The 17,882-nt window shown below is 35.6% G+C and overlaps 1 protein-coding gene across 2 annotated transcripts in view; it reads right to left on the reverse strand.

Moving 5' to 3' along the window:
• Positions 1-1,283: 1,283 nt before the first annotated feature.
• The window catches only part of RBPJ (recombination signal binding protein for immunoglobulin kappa J region), a 59,314-nt gene continuing 42,715 nt past the window's right edge, over positions 1,284-17,882 (reverse strand). For both annotated transcript variants that reach the window (XM_080588873.1, XM_080588872.1), the window contains exons 4-11: positions 16,058-16,223; positions 14,795-14,969; positions 13,164-13,301; positions 12,839-12,951; positions 10,485-10,625; positions 6,892-7,047; positions 6,112-6,215; positions 1,284-6,000 (exon numbers count right to left, since the gene is read on the reverse strand). In XM_080588873.1, coding sequence (XP_080444999.1) covers positions 5,685-6,000; positions 6,112-6,215; positions 6,892-7,047; positions 10,485-10,625; positions 12,839-12,951; positions 13,164-13,301; positions 14,795-14,969; positions 16,058-16,223 — 1,309 coding nt within the window. In that variant the 3' untranslated portion in view covers positions 1,284-5,684. The remainder of the gene's footprint in view (positions 6,001-6,111; positions 6,216-6,891; positions 7,048-10,484; positions 10,626-12,838; positions 12,952-13,163; positions 13,302-14,794; positions 14,970-16,057; positions 16,224-17,882) is intronic.

Genomic DNA, 17,882 nt, shown 5'->3' on the forward strand with positions numbered 1-17,882 from the left:
GAACAAGAAAAGCAGAACCTGAAAGATGTCAAATTCAGAACACTATCACCTCTATCTCATTGGGCGCAGGCAGCTCACGATTTTTCTTCTACACAGAAGCAAGACTTCAACTAATTTTCATCATACATAATTAATATTAAAACCAAAAATATTTTACAATAAATGAGATGTACCTTCTCAAGCTTCTGGCCTCACGCTAAACACGCGTTACTGGATATCAGAAACAAATATTCTTTACCTGCACACTAATTGAGCATATAAAGTTTTTTTGTTTGTTTATTTGTTTGTTTTTAACCCTCCTCAGAAGGGCAAAACGCCAATCCAAATAGGGCACTGTGAGAGGTAAACTACCCCTCCCAACTTGCTAATCCTACCTGTCCCGGTCCTGTAATTTTGGAATGACATATTCCATGTAAACCCCTAAATGAATCCTTGCCTCTAGCCAAATAATTTCATGCTATTCTCCTTTTAAACTTCTAATCTGGATTTTAACAAGATGTATTGTTGACACTACCTACACAGCTAATTGCCAAGGTTCAGATGAAGACATTTTTAAATCTGTACTTGTTAATCTAAAATGAGCACCATCCCACACCATTTCTTCCAATTATGCCAACATTGAAGTTTAGCAAGTTACTGTTCTTTTTACCAAAACCTCAGAAAAGATCTAATTTCTCTTGTCTCACAGAAAAGTCAGTTTATCATTCCAGCATTGAACTGCAAGGGTTTTAAAATAATTTTGAAATGTAATCTGCCCATACTGTCCCTGTTTCAAACAGACCAAATTTCTGCCCATTTTGTGTCTTAAAGAATTGCATTTACCCTTGCAGATGTTTCAGAAAAGCATCTGTAATGTTTTAGTGAAAACGATCTACTTACGTTATCAAACGCATTTTTCTTGTTCTCTCCACATCTTAACCACCATGTTTGGCCCCTTTGCAGTCTAACAACTAAACTAGTAGTTTTTCTACTAGTTTACTAGTACTATGGTAAGTTTCTGCCATTCCAAATCCTCTAAGTGTTGTGCGCATTTCCCTTCTAAGTTTCAGAAACTTTGTTAAACCATCACGGGCTTGGAAGCTAAAAGGAAGGTGTAATTTCTAGTTATTCCTTGTAACCCTTCTAGAGTATCCTCTCAAAACAAAAAACAAACCAGCTTGCTGAATTTCCACAGGTCTTATTAACAAATAAATATCTGGCAGTCTGCAAGTAAGAAAAGGGTGAAAACAGATCAGGTGAACACTAGTTGCAATAATAAAGCTGCTAAAGGTAAACAAACACAGTTCATTTTTTCTTATTTAATAAATAATATCAAAAAGTGAACCTTTTTTGTTACATTATTGGAAAAAAAACAGTTTCTTATCTAACTCCAGCAATTGTACAAGCCATAATGAAACAGATTTAGTTTGGAAAACCAGCTTTTTGGGTGCACATTCCATATCCCGTGTAAGTGGAGTCCAGCGTGCATGGCCTCACAACTAGTGATGACTTTTCCACTCCTGGGCTTGGTCTTCTTTTGTGTTGTTCTGGTTTCACGGGTGACCTCACTGTTCATGCGCAAAAAAACCAACCAAACAAAAAAAAAATCCGAAACAAACATATTCCTTGGTTAACATTGAAAAGAGCCCACAAAAACGTGGCAAGGTTCAACACCTGATCAAGTCATAACTACTTTTATGATATATCATCGTACAGATGTTCAGTTATGTTTGTCACATCAACAGAAACATGGCATTTTATCTTTAGCCTTGTAGAAAAAAAATGAAGCCTGATATTATATGCACATATACACACACACAGTACACTTGACAAAAAAACACTTTTATGTGGTTTACATTTCACTTTTATTTAATCCTCAAAACTGCCCATATTGCAGGGTTTTTCTTGATGAAATATGGAACTGAGCAATTAATTCTACAAAATTATGGTAAAAACTTGCTCATTTTTCTACCTTATTGCTAAGAAACTTTACAGGTGCACAGTTTGTAAAAATAACCCTTTTAAGACTGAATGCATACACATGCTACAGGATTTAAAAAAAAATGACATTAGCGTAGCACCTCCGTATGGGGCAAATGCAGTGTTGAACACAGACAGAATGCTTACACAGTCAGAACTGTTCGTTTATTTTACAGCTTCTAAAGGGAAGAAATTGTTCAGTCCTAAAAGGGTTAAGTAGAAACCCTAAGATACTTCTTTTTCTAACAAAGCTGCCACTCAATCCCACAGTACAGTGCTTGAAAACAAAGTCAAAAGTCTGGCACAGGAAAGTATACACATTTGTTCAGTACTCATAAACACAGCTGCTTTTGAAAGAAAGTAAATAATATGGTTAATAATTGAAGAGCATCTAGTTTCAAGATGGACACCTCTACGGAGTCTTTTAATCTACAAGTGGGTAGCTTACTTTTAATAGACACTTTGTTTCACTTGGCATTAATGTTTTTTATACGGGGAATTCACAGATTTATGCCTTGAGTTCGCGTCTTTTCAGGTAACCATTCTGATCTTACAAGTCTGTGCAATGAAAAGAAGTACAGAATATCATTATTAACACAGTTGTGGGATGCCCTCAGGGCACATAATTAGGAAAAACATCAGCAGCAGGTTATTAAAGACTATGCTAGTGTTGAATTCTGAAATGCAGTTCCAAACAAAAGAAAACAAGAAAAGGCAGAGCTAAGTTTGAGCACTTAATTTGCTTTTGCATCCTACAGTTGGAACTATAACAACATTCTGAACACAGACTCAGTTTCTATGTATACAGAATTAACAGCAGACTTAACAGCTAGACTTGAACAGTTATAACTGTTTCATATTGAAACACTCTAAAAGTAGTTTTATCAAAATGCTGAGATATTGTTAATATCATGAAAATTGGTTAACAGCTCACAAGGCCAATAAATGTAACAATAACACCCCACAGGAAAAGGTTCAGGAAGATAACGTATCTGAACAACTGGACATCTGAACAACAGTAAGGACTTGGAAGACCATTTCTGTACTACAAAATAACTACTGGCAACAACGGAGCCACAAGCCCAAGGGAAAAATGGGGTATAAAATAGTCTTGTAAGCACAACTTAATAATCTGTTTTTCACCCACTAGGCTGTAGTGTGTAGAACAGCAGAAATTAGGCTAAGACATCAGGTTCTTTACAAGTCAAGGAGTATTATAATATATCTATTGGGCGAAATTATTGCAAATAAAGAAACTGAATATAAAAAAGTATTGCATTTATATGTAAAAATTTTTAAATAATGAGTATAAAAGCAGGTGTCAAGTTCTGAAAAGCTATCTAAAATATTCTCTGAAGGTTAAAAGGCTTGTTATGGTTTGCCTACTGTGTGTATATCATGGTTTGTTCTTGAATAGCCTTCTAAATCCGATACATGTATCATGTATTTTAATTCTGATTACTGATGAAAATCTGTGGCTCTTGATTTAAGCAGTACTGTACGATACTTATGTGCTTTGAACAAAAATGCTGAAATGATTCCTGCCACAAAACAATTAACATGAAGTTTTACAGCACATACACAAGTAAACAGGTTTGCAAGTAAATGCCAGTAAACAGTTTAAAACAGAGATAAGGCCACAATGAATTCTGCCCTTGGTCACTGAACAGAGATGAGGTGAGGCAGTATTCACTAGTGCTAAGAACCAGCATTGTGACTATGTCGTGGGAATAAGTTTCATAACACAGAAGAGCAAATATGAAGGCCTGTGGTAGAATACAAGCACATTTTGAAAGGACAGTGGCACTGATTTAAACTACTTAGCTAAATATGTTTTACAACGGATTTCTTCCTTTAACCACGTCGTTTTCACATGTACAACAGAGCACTAAAGCAAACAAGTAGAATGGAGCGTCGGAGTACACACACACGGTGCAGATGATGCTTTAAAATGGTGTGGGTGTTGGAACTGGAGTTAAGTGGTCAGACACACAAACTCTGTGAAAATGGTCAACAGGTAAGCTTGAAAGCAATGCACTGTAGGAAGCCACAGGTTCACATTTACACAGTAGTTGTGGCTCATGCTTCAGGGTACAGAAAAGGCTGAACACACCATAACATTTGTATTTTGGCTTTTAAAGAGGAAGATCACACTATCAAAACTTGTCCTATGAGTCTATGCCTAGTTCTGTGACTACAAATGAACTACTGGAATATATTTTCAAATACAAATGAAACAGGCAGGTCTACAAGGAGGGATAAAACATGGCAAAGTCAAAATGAAAAACAAACACAACAACCAACAAAGTCAAAGTGCAAATGAGCCTTAAATTTATGATGGAGAGAAGACTTGAACGTTGCACAAGCTGTTGGCAGGGAAAGAGAAACCCACAGGAAACAAGGATGGGAGGAGTTGACATCTTCATAGTGCTTTTGCGATTTTCTATTTGCCCATTTCCAAGTAATAAAATTTACTTCTAGTTATTATGGTATGATCACTTCACAATGAAAGCACGTTCTCGATACAAGTGTTACACTGAAGTCTGGCCTAATTTACCGAACAGTATGATGAAAAACATGCTTTTTGCGATTCTCAGTGATGAAGGGCATCACCTACCAATCCCATTTGCAGTACACACTTCTCGTGATATTTTAGTTACATGCCAACAAGACAGAAGACATGCTGCCAAATGAAGTTATTGGGAACATTCCACTTTTGAAATAAAACATTTAACTTACACTTAATACAAATTATGTACAAGATTAGAAAAACCTGAACAGATCCTGAAACATTTTCGGATGCAATGACTGTGAAAGGAGAGGGGGAGTAACCCAGTAACAACCCTTCAAAAACACCAACGTATGCCTGTGACATGAACAATCATTAACATGACTGCTTCAGATGCCACTAAAAAAAACCTCACGTAATGTTAGAACCTCAAGAATTATCACTATAAATACATATTTTAAAAAAGGAAAACAGAAATAACTATTAACAATGACTGAAAACAGAGCACTAAAGTTAACATACATTGCATGTATTGCAGGCAAGGCAGAGGCATTTTTTAAAGCTTTTGCACAGACTTCATATAATCTTAAAAAAAATATGCTGGCCTTTACAAGGTTCTACTTGCTGAAATAAAAACAATTTCAGTTCATAAAAAGTCACAAGACTTCAGTTTAAAAAAAGGAACAGTTCCAGCCACAGACCAAAAATATATATATTTTTTTAAAACTGGAAGAGTATGGTAATTAGATTATACAAGCATGGTCAGGCTTGGAACCTGAATATACTTCAGAGCAAAAGCTCAGAGGAAAAAAAATATAAACTATTTGGTAACAAAAGTGTACTATATGTTGTGATACAAAAAAGGTATGGTGAAAATGTACCTTTTATACTAAAGCTTATACAAGTTCCTTGGTCCATAAAAACTATGTTGTGTTCATGTTTTCTAGTTTGCTCAACATGTATCCCAGCCACATTTTTATTTCTTGCCCATTAAAAAAAAAACAGCTGAAAAATAGATTTTCAATAAAGTTCTTATGTTTCGGATCTATTTTTTTTATTGTGGCTTCTATATTTAAGATCAGCACTTGCAGGTAACAAGGTTCAAAATAATACCACCTAAAATGGAAAGGTGTTTTCCCATGAAACCACAAAAATTGTTCAGTTCTCTTGAATGTAGCACTTAAAAGTCAGTTAAAGTCCAAACAAACAACGGTAGTTAGGAAACTACAGTTGCTGTAGATGATGTGACGTTGGTTGGATTTGTGCTGACATTCGTGTAACTTCCCTCGCTGTTTGCAGTTGTTTCACTGGAAGCCATGAGGCTAGAGTTGGCTCTGAGGATTGCTCCAGCAGCACTGCAGTGCGGTCGTGGCCCTGGTTCCGGTGTGTATGTAAAGGTAAGGCTGGTGGAGTAAATTATGCCATCGTTACGGACCAAAGTTACTGGAACTTGGACTGGTTGACGGACCCACCTCCAACCCTCTCGAAATGCAGAAATATCTGGAACAACGCATAGCATGCTCTCTGCACATCTGAAAAACAGGAGAGTCAACTGAGTATAACAACACTTAAAGAATGAGTATACACTACGGAAAGTATCCAGTAAAATGTAGCCACTATAAAAGCAGCAGGAAATACAATACCTGTACATGGTTTCAGCTTCCACATCCCCAAACCAGACACGTAAATTTGGAGTGAAGTTCTGTCCTGTAAGTTCCAACATTGCTACATCCCCGCCACCATTCAACTGGAGTGGGGGTGAGCAGAAAAGAGAAAACCCACAAAAAATTAATAAAGACAAGAAGACCCTCAAAAAAACCTCACAGTATATACAAGAACTATGAACAATGCTGTTTCTATTAGCTGGATGAAACTGAAATAAACAGACCTACACAACTGGATTGTAAAGTAAACTCATCTAAAAGATACTGCCAAATAATTTGATATCCTGAAGGGATAATGACTGTTTGAAATAAAAAAAGTGAAAAAGGCTTTGAAAATGAAGAAAAAAGAATCTTTCTCAGAATATGTTAGGAGACCGAGTTTTTCAACAGTGGGTGGCTCATTTCTTAATAAGGTTTCAGTCTGCCTCTATTTGATGCATAAATAACTGTTTTAAGAGTCAAAATCAATTTCTAAATAAACAAAAGTCCTAAGGATATCACCATCATAGTATTTTAAAAAATAAAACTTTTAATGTACAAAATAGTATTAATATTATTCCTGTGATGGATATACTCACGTATTCTGAAATGTAGCTGAGAAAAATTACTGCAACATAAAGCAATTTTACCATTTATAAAGCTAGCGTGAATGTTCTCCTACAGTAGCCTCCAAAGGTGCTTTGAAGGTGAAATCAGCATGACAAAAATAATCTCACATGAAAGAGCTTATAAAAATAAGTAAATACATAAATCACTTACCTGAAGACTTTCTACAACAGGCACAGGTGTCACTGGAGCATGGACCGGTCCCATCCCCTCATAAAATGTGTACTCTGCTTTATCTGTGCTAATGATTGTCCAAGAAGCTCCGTCATTAATCATTTCTTTATTTGGTTCTTTTGGGCATGGAGTGGCCTTAGAAAGAAAGTTTGAAAACTGATCTGTAAAATTGTTTGACAATCACAGAGCTAAAAAGCATCTCAGTCAGTAACAGTGTCTATTAGTTCAATAACACGCTTTCCTGTTTTTCCTCTAACAAAATACACTATGGAAATAGTCGCATACAATTCAACAAACCTAGCAGAAATGCAAACTTCTGAGAACATTTTAATTCTCACCTATGATATAGCCACCTCTCCAACCTTCTTGAGTTGGATTTATTTAATAGGGTTCATTTTAGTTCAGCTTCCCAAGTTTTAACGTTATTCAATAGCCATTAACAAAACCTACAGCAACTAAAAGTAGGTATTTTAGTAGGACCTTGTGTTAATGACAAAGTGACCAAAACAGCCACAGACTGACATGGAATACTTTTCATTGCATGAATGGCCAATTGCCAAGACTTTTTTTTTTTTTTAAAAAAGTTGTTCACCTATAAAATGATGGAAAAAATAAGCTCATATTTCAGTGTTTGTAGAAAGACGTGGGAGAAGCTGAAATGACAACCTTGCAAATGGTTATGTTATGCTACTTTGTTATGGCAGCAGAAGCCTCTCCGAACAATTCCATTATCTAGCAACCAATAGTGCATAGGTTAAACACAGAAAAAAAGATGGACTGAAAAATTTTAAGTTTAATACCTAAATTCTGTTTGCTTCCATAAAGCTTTAAGTGCATCTAGGTATATAACCATAGACTTTACTCTTCAGAACTGGCAGATAAACTTCACAGATTAGATAAACTAGCACAAATTGCCTAGTTCAGATGAGCGGAAGTCAAGATCAAAGCCGAATTTGGGTGGACTCTTCATTCTGATACGATCAGGTTAAAAAACACTGAAAATAGCTTTCAAGAAAAGCCTGCAGTGAGGGTAGAAATACAGATCTTCCCCGGCTCAAGATTCAAATGATCTTTTTATTAGAAATATATGATGCTTCTAAATTACTAGCCCAACTTCGAAAGAGAAACTATTGTATACTGTTTTGACAAAGGGCAATTTCCTTGCAGGTAGACTACAACTCCTGTTGGCATGAATGGACTAACATGCTTCAACCTGTAACAAATAAAACCAAGGATATCAAAACTGAATGAACCTGTACAGCATCCTTGTCTTGTCCCTTCAGACCTGACTCAAAAACGGGAGAAAAATGCCACAGAATTTGTTCTGACAACCCTGCTATGTTGAAGAATCATTTCAGGAACGTGTTACTCCTCCTGTCACAGAAATCCTCAGAAGACTACTCGACAAGAGAAACATTTGTCTTTGTCATTTCCAAGCGTGGCAATTTACCTTCAGGCTCTTTTTTTTGTTTTTCCCCTAGATTTTCCTAACCTTTTCAACAGGCAGCACCAGAAGGTCGAAATGCTCTAAGGCCATGCTTAGTACCTCACGAATTGTCTAGATTCACATGGAGACAGGATGGGAAACAAACTGCACAACATTAATAAAGGAGAAAATTCCCCAAGGACTGGTAAAGGCAAGTCAAAAGGAATCAAAGTGATGGACTAAACGGCTACAAAATGTTACCAAAAGGCAGAGATGTAGCCCTTAATCCTTTTTTTGTAGGTTCATGGTGTACTGCTAGCTTTCTATAGCCCTCCTGCTTTAAGCCTTTAGTTTCTCTATACTGGGCTATTTTCATTCATCCATGACAACTGTCACCCTAAAGTGACAGTTTTTGGTTTTTTCCCCAGTGACCACAGACTGTCTAGACTCCTGCTATAGGAACTATATTCAGCAGTCAATGCTCAGCAGGTGAAAGATGCCACACATGCCTTTTCTACTGGTCTTGGTCTTCTGGTTCAAAGGAAGAAAGAGATAAAAAAGGATAAAATAGTCTCTCCTGCCACTGGCAGGAAGAGTTTATCTTCTGTCTTGATTTCAGTTACCAAAGAGTGATAACATCCTGATGTGCAACTTAACAGATGTTATTAAACAAAAAAAGCAGGTACCTACTCCTCTAAAAAAAATCATAAGAGTGGGTTGTCCTTTTACCTCAGCTCTACTCTCATGGAAAATTCAGAACTCTTATCAGACTGGGCTCTGCAAGTGTTGCATAAACTGTAGAGTGTTAGGCTGTCCCTGCAGTCCCCCGGGCATTTCCAGGATATTGAAGTAAGGCAGCTGTCACAGAAGCTGGAGTTGCTTCTTCATTCAGCCCTTCCCTCAGGGTAGTTTGAGAAAGATCAAACAGCAAGGCTGATTCCAAGTCACTGCAATTCCTGTTTCATTGCTTTCTCTTCTTCCTGACAAAGACCCATTCTGCTTTACGAGAAGGTACTTTAATAGACATATTATCTCTGCTATCCACTGGGGGAAGAACCACCAGACGTGGCCACTTGTGATCTCTAGGTCATGAATGTTTCCTGAAAACATGAACAAAGCATCTCATTCTTTCCACTGTCCTGGTGTAGGATAGGATAGAATTCAATTGAGCCTTTACCAATCTCTCTGGTCCCTTCCCTTAAATTAAGGGAAATCTTTAAGAAGTTTGCTTTCCACTTCCCTGCTTCTACCTTTCTTACCCTGGATGCCAGAGCTCTTCTACTAACAAATTCCTGAGTCTTTCCTGAGTGTGGCGATCTTCCTGGGGCACATTATCTCTCAATTCCCCTTTGCTATTTGAGCTGCCCTGGATTTTTAAAGAGAATACGTTGCAATACTCAGATGGGCTTAAACGTGATGTTATTCTTGTTATTCTAATGGTAATTGCCACGCTGGAAGTCTGCTAAAAGCATGCTAACATACATGAGACTAAACCCAGTTTGTTGGCATATTATATGAGCTGTCAGAACAATTGCACACTTTTTTTTCTTTTTACAGCTATTCCTTAGGGTTTATTCCTGTTAAAGTAGCTCATTAGGTATATTTTTTTTCCACCTGCTGGAGAAATATTATTGAAGACAGAGATGGCTACATTCTTTAGGGACAAATCAGATTTCTGTGGCTTTACAAATTACCATGGTCAATTGCCTTAACTGTCTATATGTTTATGCTCTTAGCCAAGAGCAAGACAGTGCAACACTGCTGAGTATATCATGAGATATGACTACGATGAACTCTATTATGTCCTATTTGCTGTAAGCTAGAAGTGGGCAGACAAATAAATGGCACAACTCCACTAGCACGTCAACTTGTTAAGTCACAGTACTCTATGTTTCCATTTCTTCCACTGAAGAAAACAGAAATTCATTGTCTAGACAGGCATGGAAAAGGTTATGGTGAAAGAAAAAACGTATTTTGGAAAAAGAAAGATAAAATGTGTTTCTTTCCATCCTCTGTCTTTTCAAAACAAAATATTAGGCTCATTCAAAACCAACTGCAAAACTGGCACTCATACACATTTTGGGAATATTTGGGAAAAGTCTGCAACCATGCTTCTCATCTATTCAAACAGGTTTAAACAACTCACTTGAAACTGGATTATTCTCTCCTGGGAAAGGCACAAATACATTCTCTCAGTGTCTTTAAGGTAAAACGCACACTTATGGAGCTGCGATACTGGATCATCTGCATCCAATAACGCTGTTTGTTTATCTACTTTTCGAATTATCTGTGAATGAAATTGTACATATATGTTTAGGACAATTTCTGTACTTCATTACGTTGACAATTACACACGTACTATTAGTAAAAGAAGTGAAAGGTGGTATTTTTCAAGTTTCCATGCCGTCTGTTTTAATACCAACATAAGATTCATAATTCCTAATACTTTTGTAGGATACAATATTGAAGTGATACTCAGTACTACTGCTTCAATGTGTTGCATGCATATATATTTTACATTTTTCCCCACTCTTACAGCAAAAAACAAGTGCAGGCTTGAGCAAAATCTACTTTTGTTCCATTTCTTGATACAAAGAAACAATAGGTCAAGTAGTAACAGGCTTCTGTCTGCAGAAGCACATGCTTCCACCACCAATAGCATCACGAACGTTATGGCAGACTGGCTAACGAACCAAAACAGCTGAAAATAAGGATTTACTTTAAAGGTATTGAGATGTCCTTAAGTACAGTTTTGGAAACACAACTATCATAGTATATCTTAACAGCTGGTCATTAAATATCACTTAAAGGAAACTGCAAAGACCAATTATTCCTTACAAGCTGACAGTTCTGTGCAAAAATATATGCTAATTTAATTCAGAGCTGTTACATTTATAAAAATTAAGTTATTCCCTTACAGACAGTGGAATTATGTAGCTTGGAATTTTAACTTCTACAAAAAAGAGCAATACTTCATGTCATGCAACATCAGCAGAAGCAGCAGCCACGGTGCTTGAAAATTTCTAAACCAACAATTAGAAAGCCAGCCATGTCCTCTGGGATTTCTAATGGTAATAAATGGCATTATTTGCAACACAATTTTCAAGGTTAACTTGTTTCTTCAAAGTTCCTCACATCAACTTACGCAATGTCTGCAAGTTACCTTGAAATTGCATCACCTTCAAATCACTCTTTTAAGGCAACATTTTAAATGTTTTCAATAGCAAACATAACAGAAACCTTCAGCCTGATTTGCTTTAACCTGCAAATCTATTTCTACCTACAAATAAGGTTTCTGGAATCAAATGATGACATCTACTTTAGGCAGTAAGAAAATGTTAATTTGATGCCCACAAATAAAATGAGATCCCTCTTACTGAATTTCACATGCGCTGAACCAGATCAGTAGTAACTGGGTCTGGATTTTTTTTTGTCAGGTAACAGGATGATTTTTTTTTTGAGATTTATTTATATTATCTTTTTATACCATTTAATGCAAGCAGTCTATCTTATTTTTCAGCTGAGTTTGATATTAGGAAAAAACTTCTCATTACAGTCAGAGTAAGATACCTCTGGGAAGGGGAAGAAAAACCTTCCTGCATAGAAGGTTGGTTTTATATTGGCATGTTTAAAAAAAACACTTCTAATTAAAAGTGGAATTAGCAAAATCTTGTATGAAATTCATAATGGTCTGACAAACCACAATTTCACAGAAGATCTCATAGGAAGCATGGTTTATTATTAGTCAAAAAATTCCACTTAGGATGGCATTAGGTGCAGAAAACAAGAGAAAAAAAATGTAATTCTATTTAAATTTATTTATAAACAACATTACTGTGTATCCATCAATAGAAGATTTCTTAGTTCACAAATCTTAAGTTCTTATAACCAATTTTATATCTGTGACAAATGGTTGAAAGTTCCTAATTTTTTTTAATCATTCTAAATGTAGTTGCAATTTTATATATTTAATACAGCATTAGTAAATGAACAAAATGTTTTTGCAAGATGTTGGTATAATGATGTAGCCTTAGAAGTACATACTTGGTTTTGGTTTGCTTTTAGTTTCAAATCAGTAGAATATTTTAAAATCTGCGCTGAACTCAACAAATGCATTGTCCTACAGGTTGTAAAGTCTTTACTCATCTATTCAATATTGAAAGTATTTTGCTAGACTGTGACCTACATTACTGTTTTTAAAATAGACTTGTATTTTCTTAAGGACAGCTTGCAGATTAACCTACTTTGGTAGGTTTGAATTTTGAAAAAAATAATTCCCTGTGCTTAATTTACAAGCTGTTCTTTACTTATAGAATTAATATGCAGATACAAAGATAAAAATATGCTTTTATTAAAATGAATGCCATTTTCCATATAAAACACATATTACTAAAAGGAAACATATAAAGCCAGAATTGTAAACAATGCAAAACCAACTATGCGATTACACTAACTAACCATCTACAAATTAATTATAGCACTGGAGAAATTAAACTGTACCAGTCTTGGGAGTGCCATGCCAGTAACTGAGCATACAAGTTTGACAGTCTGCCCATAATGAATGTAGCCGTCTCTCACTGTGAATTCTTCTCCTTCTGATTCATCATCATCCACTGCACGAAACAGGAAGTTCCACATTATTTGTTTTAATAAAAGTTTTTCTTGATAAGAGGAAAATTTAATATCACACTATTACATCAAATATACACTCAGTAACAAAACAAATCTGAGCTTGGGCAATTAGTAAGAAAGAAAAATGCAGGACTTTTTTGTGGGGATGGAGGGAGGGGAAGTTAAAAATATATATTCCTTCATTTTTACTTACAGAGGTGAATGTAAAATGCTCCCCACTGTTGTGAACTGGCATGGAAATTACCGCCTTCTACGTGCAAATATCTGGTGCTAACTGTTTGGGATCGAAGTCTATTAAATAGTGCCACTTTTGTCCCTGATGCAATACATACTGCAAGGAATACATACAGACTTCAGATTATAAAATTACTTTGCTAGTACACAGAAAAGTAAGAAAAAGTCACAAATACAATAAATAAACTAATAAATAGCGGAAATCAAGAAATAATTCTCACTTACTACTTAGATTACAAAATATTTGTGACAGACCAAAAATAGTCACAGAATTACAAGTGGGAAACATATAGGGGCTGTTCTCCAAAGGCATGCTAGTTCACAGAATTATGCCACTTGGCCAAATTGGCCAGTGCTTGCCAGCTGATTTTTTTCTTCTGTTCACAGCTTTCAAACAATTGATTATTTGAGCAGAAGCTTTAGCTTACCCTTGAGAAGTACTTAAATTACTTTCAGTGATCATCACATTTGAAGTATAAAAAAAATTATTCTTACAAATGACAATCAATTCAAAGGAAGACAGACACAAGTATATAAAATTGTAACCATGCAACCTGGAATTCTCAGATCTGAACTTACTTATTGCTCAAAAGGGAGAAAGGATAAGTCTGCTCCCCTAAAAAAAATTCAGCAACTATCATTTTGTCATGAAAACAGGCACGTCTCTTTTACTTGGTTCACATTTACTACCGAAGGATGCTTGGTTCATATTCACTGTCCATCAACACTATCTGTCTGAATACAAAGTCAGCAGTGCATACTCTGAGCCCACGGGTGTGAACTGCACAGCACCAGACCGCCTTTAGTCATGTGGCAAGCTAGCGCCCCGAGATCCACATTCCATAGGTGAATGGGTTCCAGCCCAACACAGATGGAAGAGCCTTTTAAAGCACTAGTGAAGAGAGAGAAAAACAAACAAAAAAAAACACGGCATCTCTTGAGGTGCTCCAGTGGTATGCAGGCAAAAAACTTTGGAGAAAAAGTAAAAATGCTCCCAATTGTACATTAGCACCAGAGATATCTTTAGTTAAAAAACATGGTAAGCAAGTAAATCTGGGTGAAACATCACCACACAGATTTCTTAACTAATTATTTATTAGTGATCATGCAAAATATATTAAAAGTAAAACCAATATGAAATGGCATGAGACAGTAAGAAGGTGGCTGTGACGTGAAAAGGCACGGTGTGGGTAACGTGTGTTACTCTTACTACAATATGAAAGTTACCTCTTTACTACTGGTCAAAATATCCTAAGCACCAGATCAAGGCAGCTTAAGGGATTCAACAGCTTAGAAAGCTGAGATAGAGCATTCTTTATGCATTTGCTGACAAGGATTTCCTCCTCAGAATAAAGTTTTTTGGTGGACCTTTTATATTTACTAAGTAATTGTGACTGCATAAAACCCAACAGTATAATCTACATTGGAACACTTTAAAATATACTCGTGTACAGTTCTAAAGTAAATTAGAAAAAACGAATTGAAAATTTTGTTGTATTTTATGTTGTAGTCAAAATCTCAGAACACATCAAAAATGAGTAGGAGGCAAAATGAACTGCTACATAAAGAAAAGAACTGTAGAATACTTACAGTCTGCATTTTTCAGTGACTGTTTCTTTTTAGAAGGCTTGGAGATGACTTTGATTCGTTTACTGAGGAACACACCGATGTCATCACTATTGCCATAGAACATTTTTACTGATAACATGAAGTGCTTTCTCTTGTCTGAATCTGATATGTATAACGTTTTGGCAGTGCAATAATTCTGTAGGTAAAAACATACTATTGTTTCTTTTTTCAGATTAGCCCAGTTCAAGAAGCTATACACATCATTGTGAACAAAACTGGAAACTGACAAATTATTTTCTAAAGCAGATCAGAAATTGCTTTTTCCACCTCTTCCCCCTACTGACAACGCCTGATTTTTTTTCCCAATTCATATGGAACACTTCCATATGGACATTTTCTTATGAACTACTGCTTAGCTTTGTGAAGTTTAGCACCTGAGTTTAATTTCTTTAATTTCTTTCTAAATACCCTTGCTAAGGCTAGAAAGCAGATGATTAGAGACTAGCTGTATCAAAGCCACATCTGAATGGGTGAAAGCACTACTAAAAATTACGTTCAAGTAGAGCTATAAAGGCAGTACAGCAGACGTGCACAAGAAGCTGCTTGGGCAAAAAAATGCATTGAAACAAGCTTTTCTTGAAAAGATAAGAGAGGATTGGGTTTTGAAGCCAATGGAAAGTTACTAATAGCTAAGCGGCTGAACTAGGTGACAGCAAGAGCTTAAAAATCTCAAGAACTTTTATTATCCTTCATTTTAAGAAGTGAGTACTCAGAACCCACACAAAAACAGTGTCTGTCTTGGCATAACAAACACGTTTCTGAGAAATTATACTATAAACTTTAAAGCTGTAACATCTTCAGTGGGATTCTGTGAAATCATGTGTTTAAGCTACAATGTACATATGGTATGCATTTTGCAAAAACTCCTTGAGTTAGTAATTGCTCGTGGAAGCAACTAACCAGATTTCTGAACCGTTTAAAGAATCTGTTCAGACCCAAATCATCCATCTAATTGTGGTGACCTAGTCAATGGCTTCCGTGGCAGCAAATAAAAGAACTCTGAATCAACAACCTACAAATGAAAAGTTAGTATCTTGCTATGATCCCATGAACCAAGTCCACTGACTGAATTGTCCTATATTTTTGGAGGTATTTTTAAAACCACTTACGCAGTATCTGCTAGAGTTTAATGAAAGTTACAATAAGCCAGTGCATTCCTTGAAGGATGCACCACGTAGTTATGACATCCTTTGTGGTAATCTGAATGTTTTATTACACTTCTACCTTTCCTTCCAAGTTCAGCTGCTGCATTTCTTGGTCGCTGTTTCCTATCCCAATGAAGGCGCAGGGTTGTGACTCTTGCTCAGTACAACCATCCCGTTCCATTTGCTCTTTTTTTTTCTTCCATCCACTGCCCATAAGATACACACATGGAGGGGGACAAAAGAACCTAAAAATGAAGTGAATTATGACATTACACCCAATTTTTAAGGAAAAAAACCAAACACTGAGACACAAACTGTTGTAGGCCCAAAGCTTTCTCAATCAATTTACACTTTGCATTACAGTTTATACATGCATGCACTTCATTTGCATTGAATATTTCCTAAAATGCAAATCAAAAAAAGAGAAAAAGCAAGGAAAATTAGCATTAGATGCACTGTCACTAAGCATCTTTCCAGTTCAATGACAGCTACCAGTATCTCTATAAATGAAAACACTTTTTACCTTTACAAAGGGGAAATACTCTTAAAGAAAGTAGAAAGGCCTTAAAAGTGATTACACTGTTTTGCTTTTGTAGGTGATTAACAGGATTAAGACATGCAGGACTGTTCTAGAAACTAATTTAATGAACAACTGGTGATTACAATCCCTAAACATCTTGGGTTTCATCATTAGTAAAGGAGGGAGTTTATTTTATCCAAGCATAAATCTCTTTTAGGTGATTTTACATCTTCATCAGTAATCATAAAAAACAAGATTTACTATTTGGCAGCACTGAGTGAAGTCAGTCTAAATGCTATTTAAAGCATCAAGTTCAAAAATAATTGCACTATTACAATACCATGTATTAGTCTTGAAGTTTCTGCAAAATGATGAAAGGCAAATCCTATTTGCTTTTGTGTTGAGTTTAGCCAACAGCTGCAGTGTTTTTATCATCACTTATCATCACTTTATCATCAAAGTTGAAAAAGCAAAAGAACTACTAGTATATGCTAGTTATGGAGGAAGCTAAAGAGGCATGAAGGGAAAGGATAACTGAAAAAGTTTCTAATTATTCTAATTCAAATTGGAATACAGTACTTAATTTGGCACTTTTGAAATCCAACGAGGACTCCTACCTTATCCCTGTAGGTAGGTACAATTTTTTGAAAATTTGGTCTGGAACAACTAAGCTCATGGACAATTTTTCTTAAATACTACAATAACCTTAATTAGTGTAAATCAGATTTAGTATGAAATCAAGCTTAATATACTTCATCACTTCAACTATTCAGCTCTATTACCTTTAACAGCGATAAAATTATTTTAAGTAATAGACTTCTAAATAGAAGAAACCAAAATCCTTCATTAATAACAATATAATAAAAATGTAAATAGTAAGGACCCATACAACTAAACGTAAAGATTTGTAACTATTTCAGTTAAGGCATGCAATTAACTTATATTGCTTATTAGAGAAACAAAAACAAACAAAAAAAAGAATACACATAAAAAAGCCAGCTTTTAAAAGCTTATCTTGCCAAATAAACTCACAGTCACAAATTTTCACTTAAACTTCTCGCTCTTTCAGAAACACATCAAAACTGATGATATACCAATATACCATACAGCTTAAATATGTAGGAAAATCTTTCGAAGTACAACACAAACTCTGCTTTGAAAAAAAAGACTGCCTACAAAAGGGAATTTGTAGAAGGTAGATTCATATAGAAGGTCAAAAGATTTGCATGTTTGAAAAACCCATGAAATTAATTTGTGGAACTGCTCATACAGATTGCTTTTTAAACTTACTAATTCAAAACCAACAGAACTAAATGATCTATTCCCTCCATTATGATAATCCACTTCAGCAGAGACATAGCATAACAATTTTTTGCTCCTTTTA

Source organism: Anser brachyrhynchus, assembly GCF_964034855.1.
Source record: "Anser brachyrhynchus genome assembly, chromosome: 4".
NCBI classification, from domain to species: Eukaryota; Metazoa; Chordata; class Aves; order Anseriformes; family Anatidae; genus Anser; species Anser brachyrhynchus.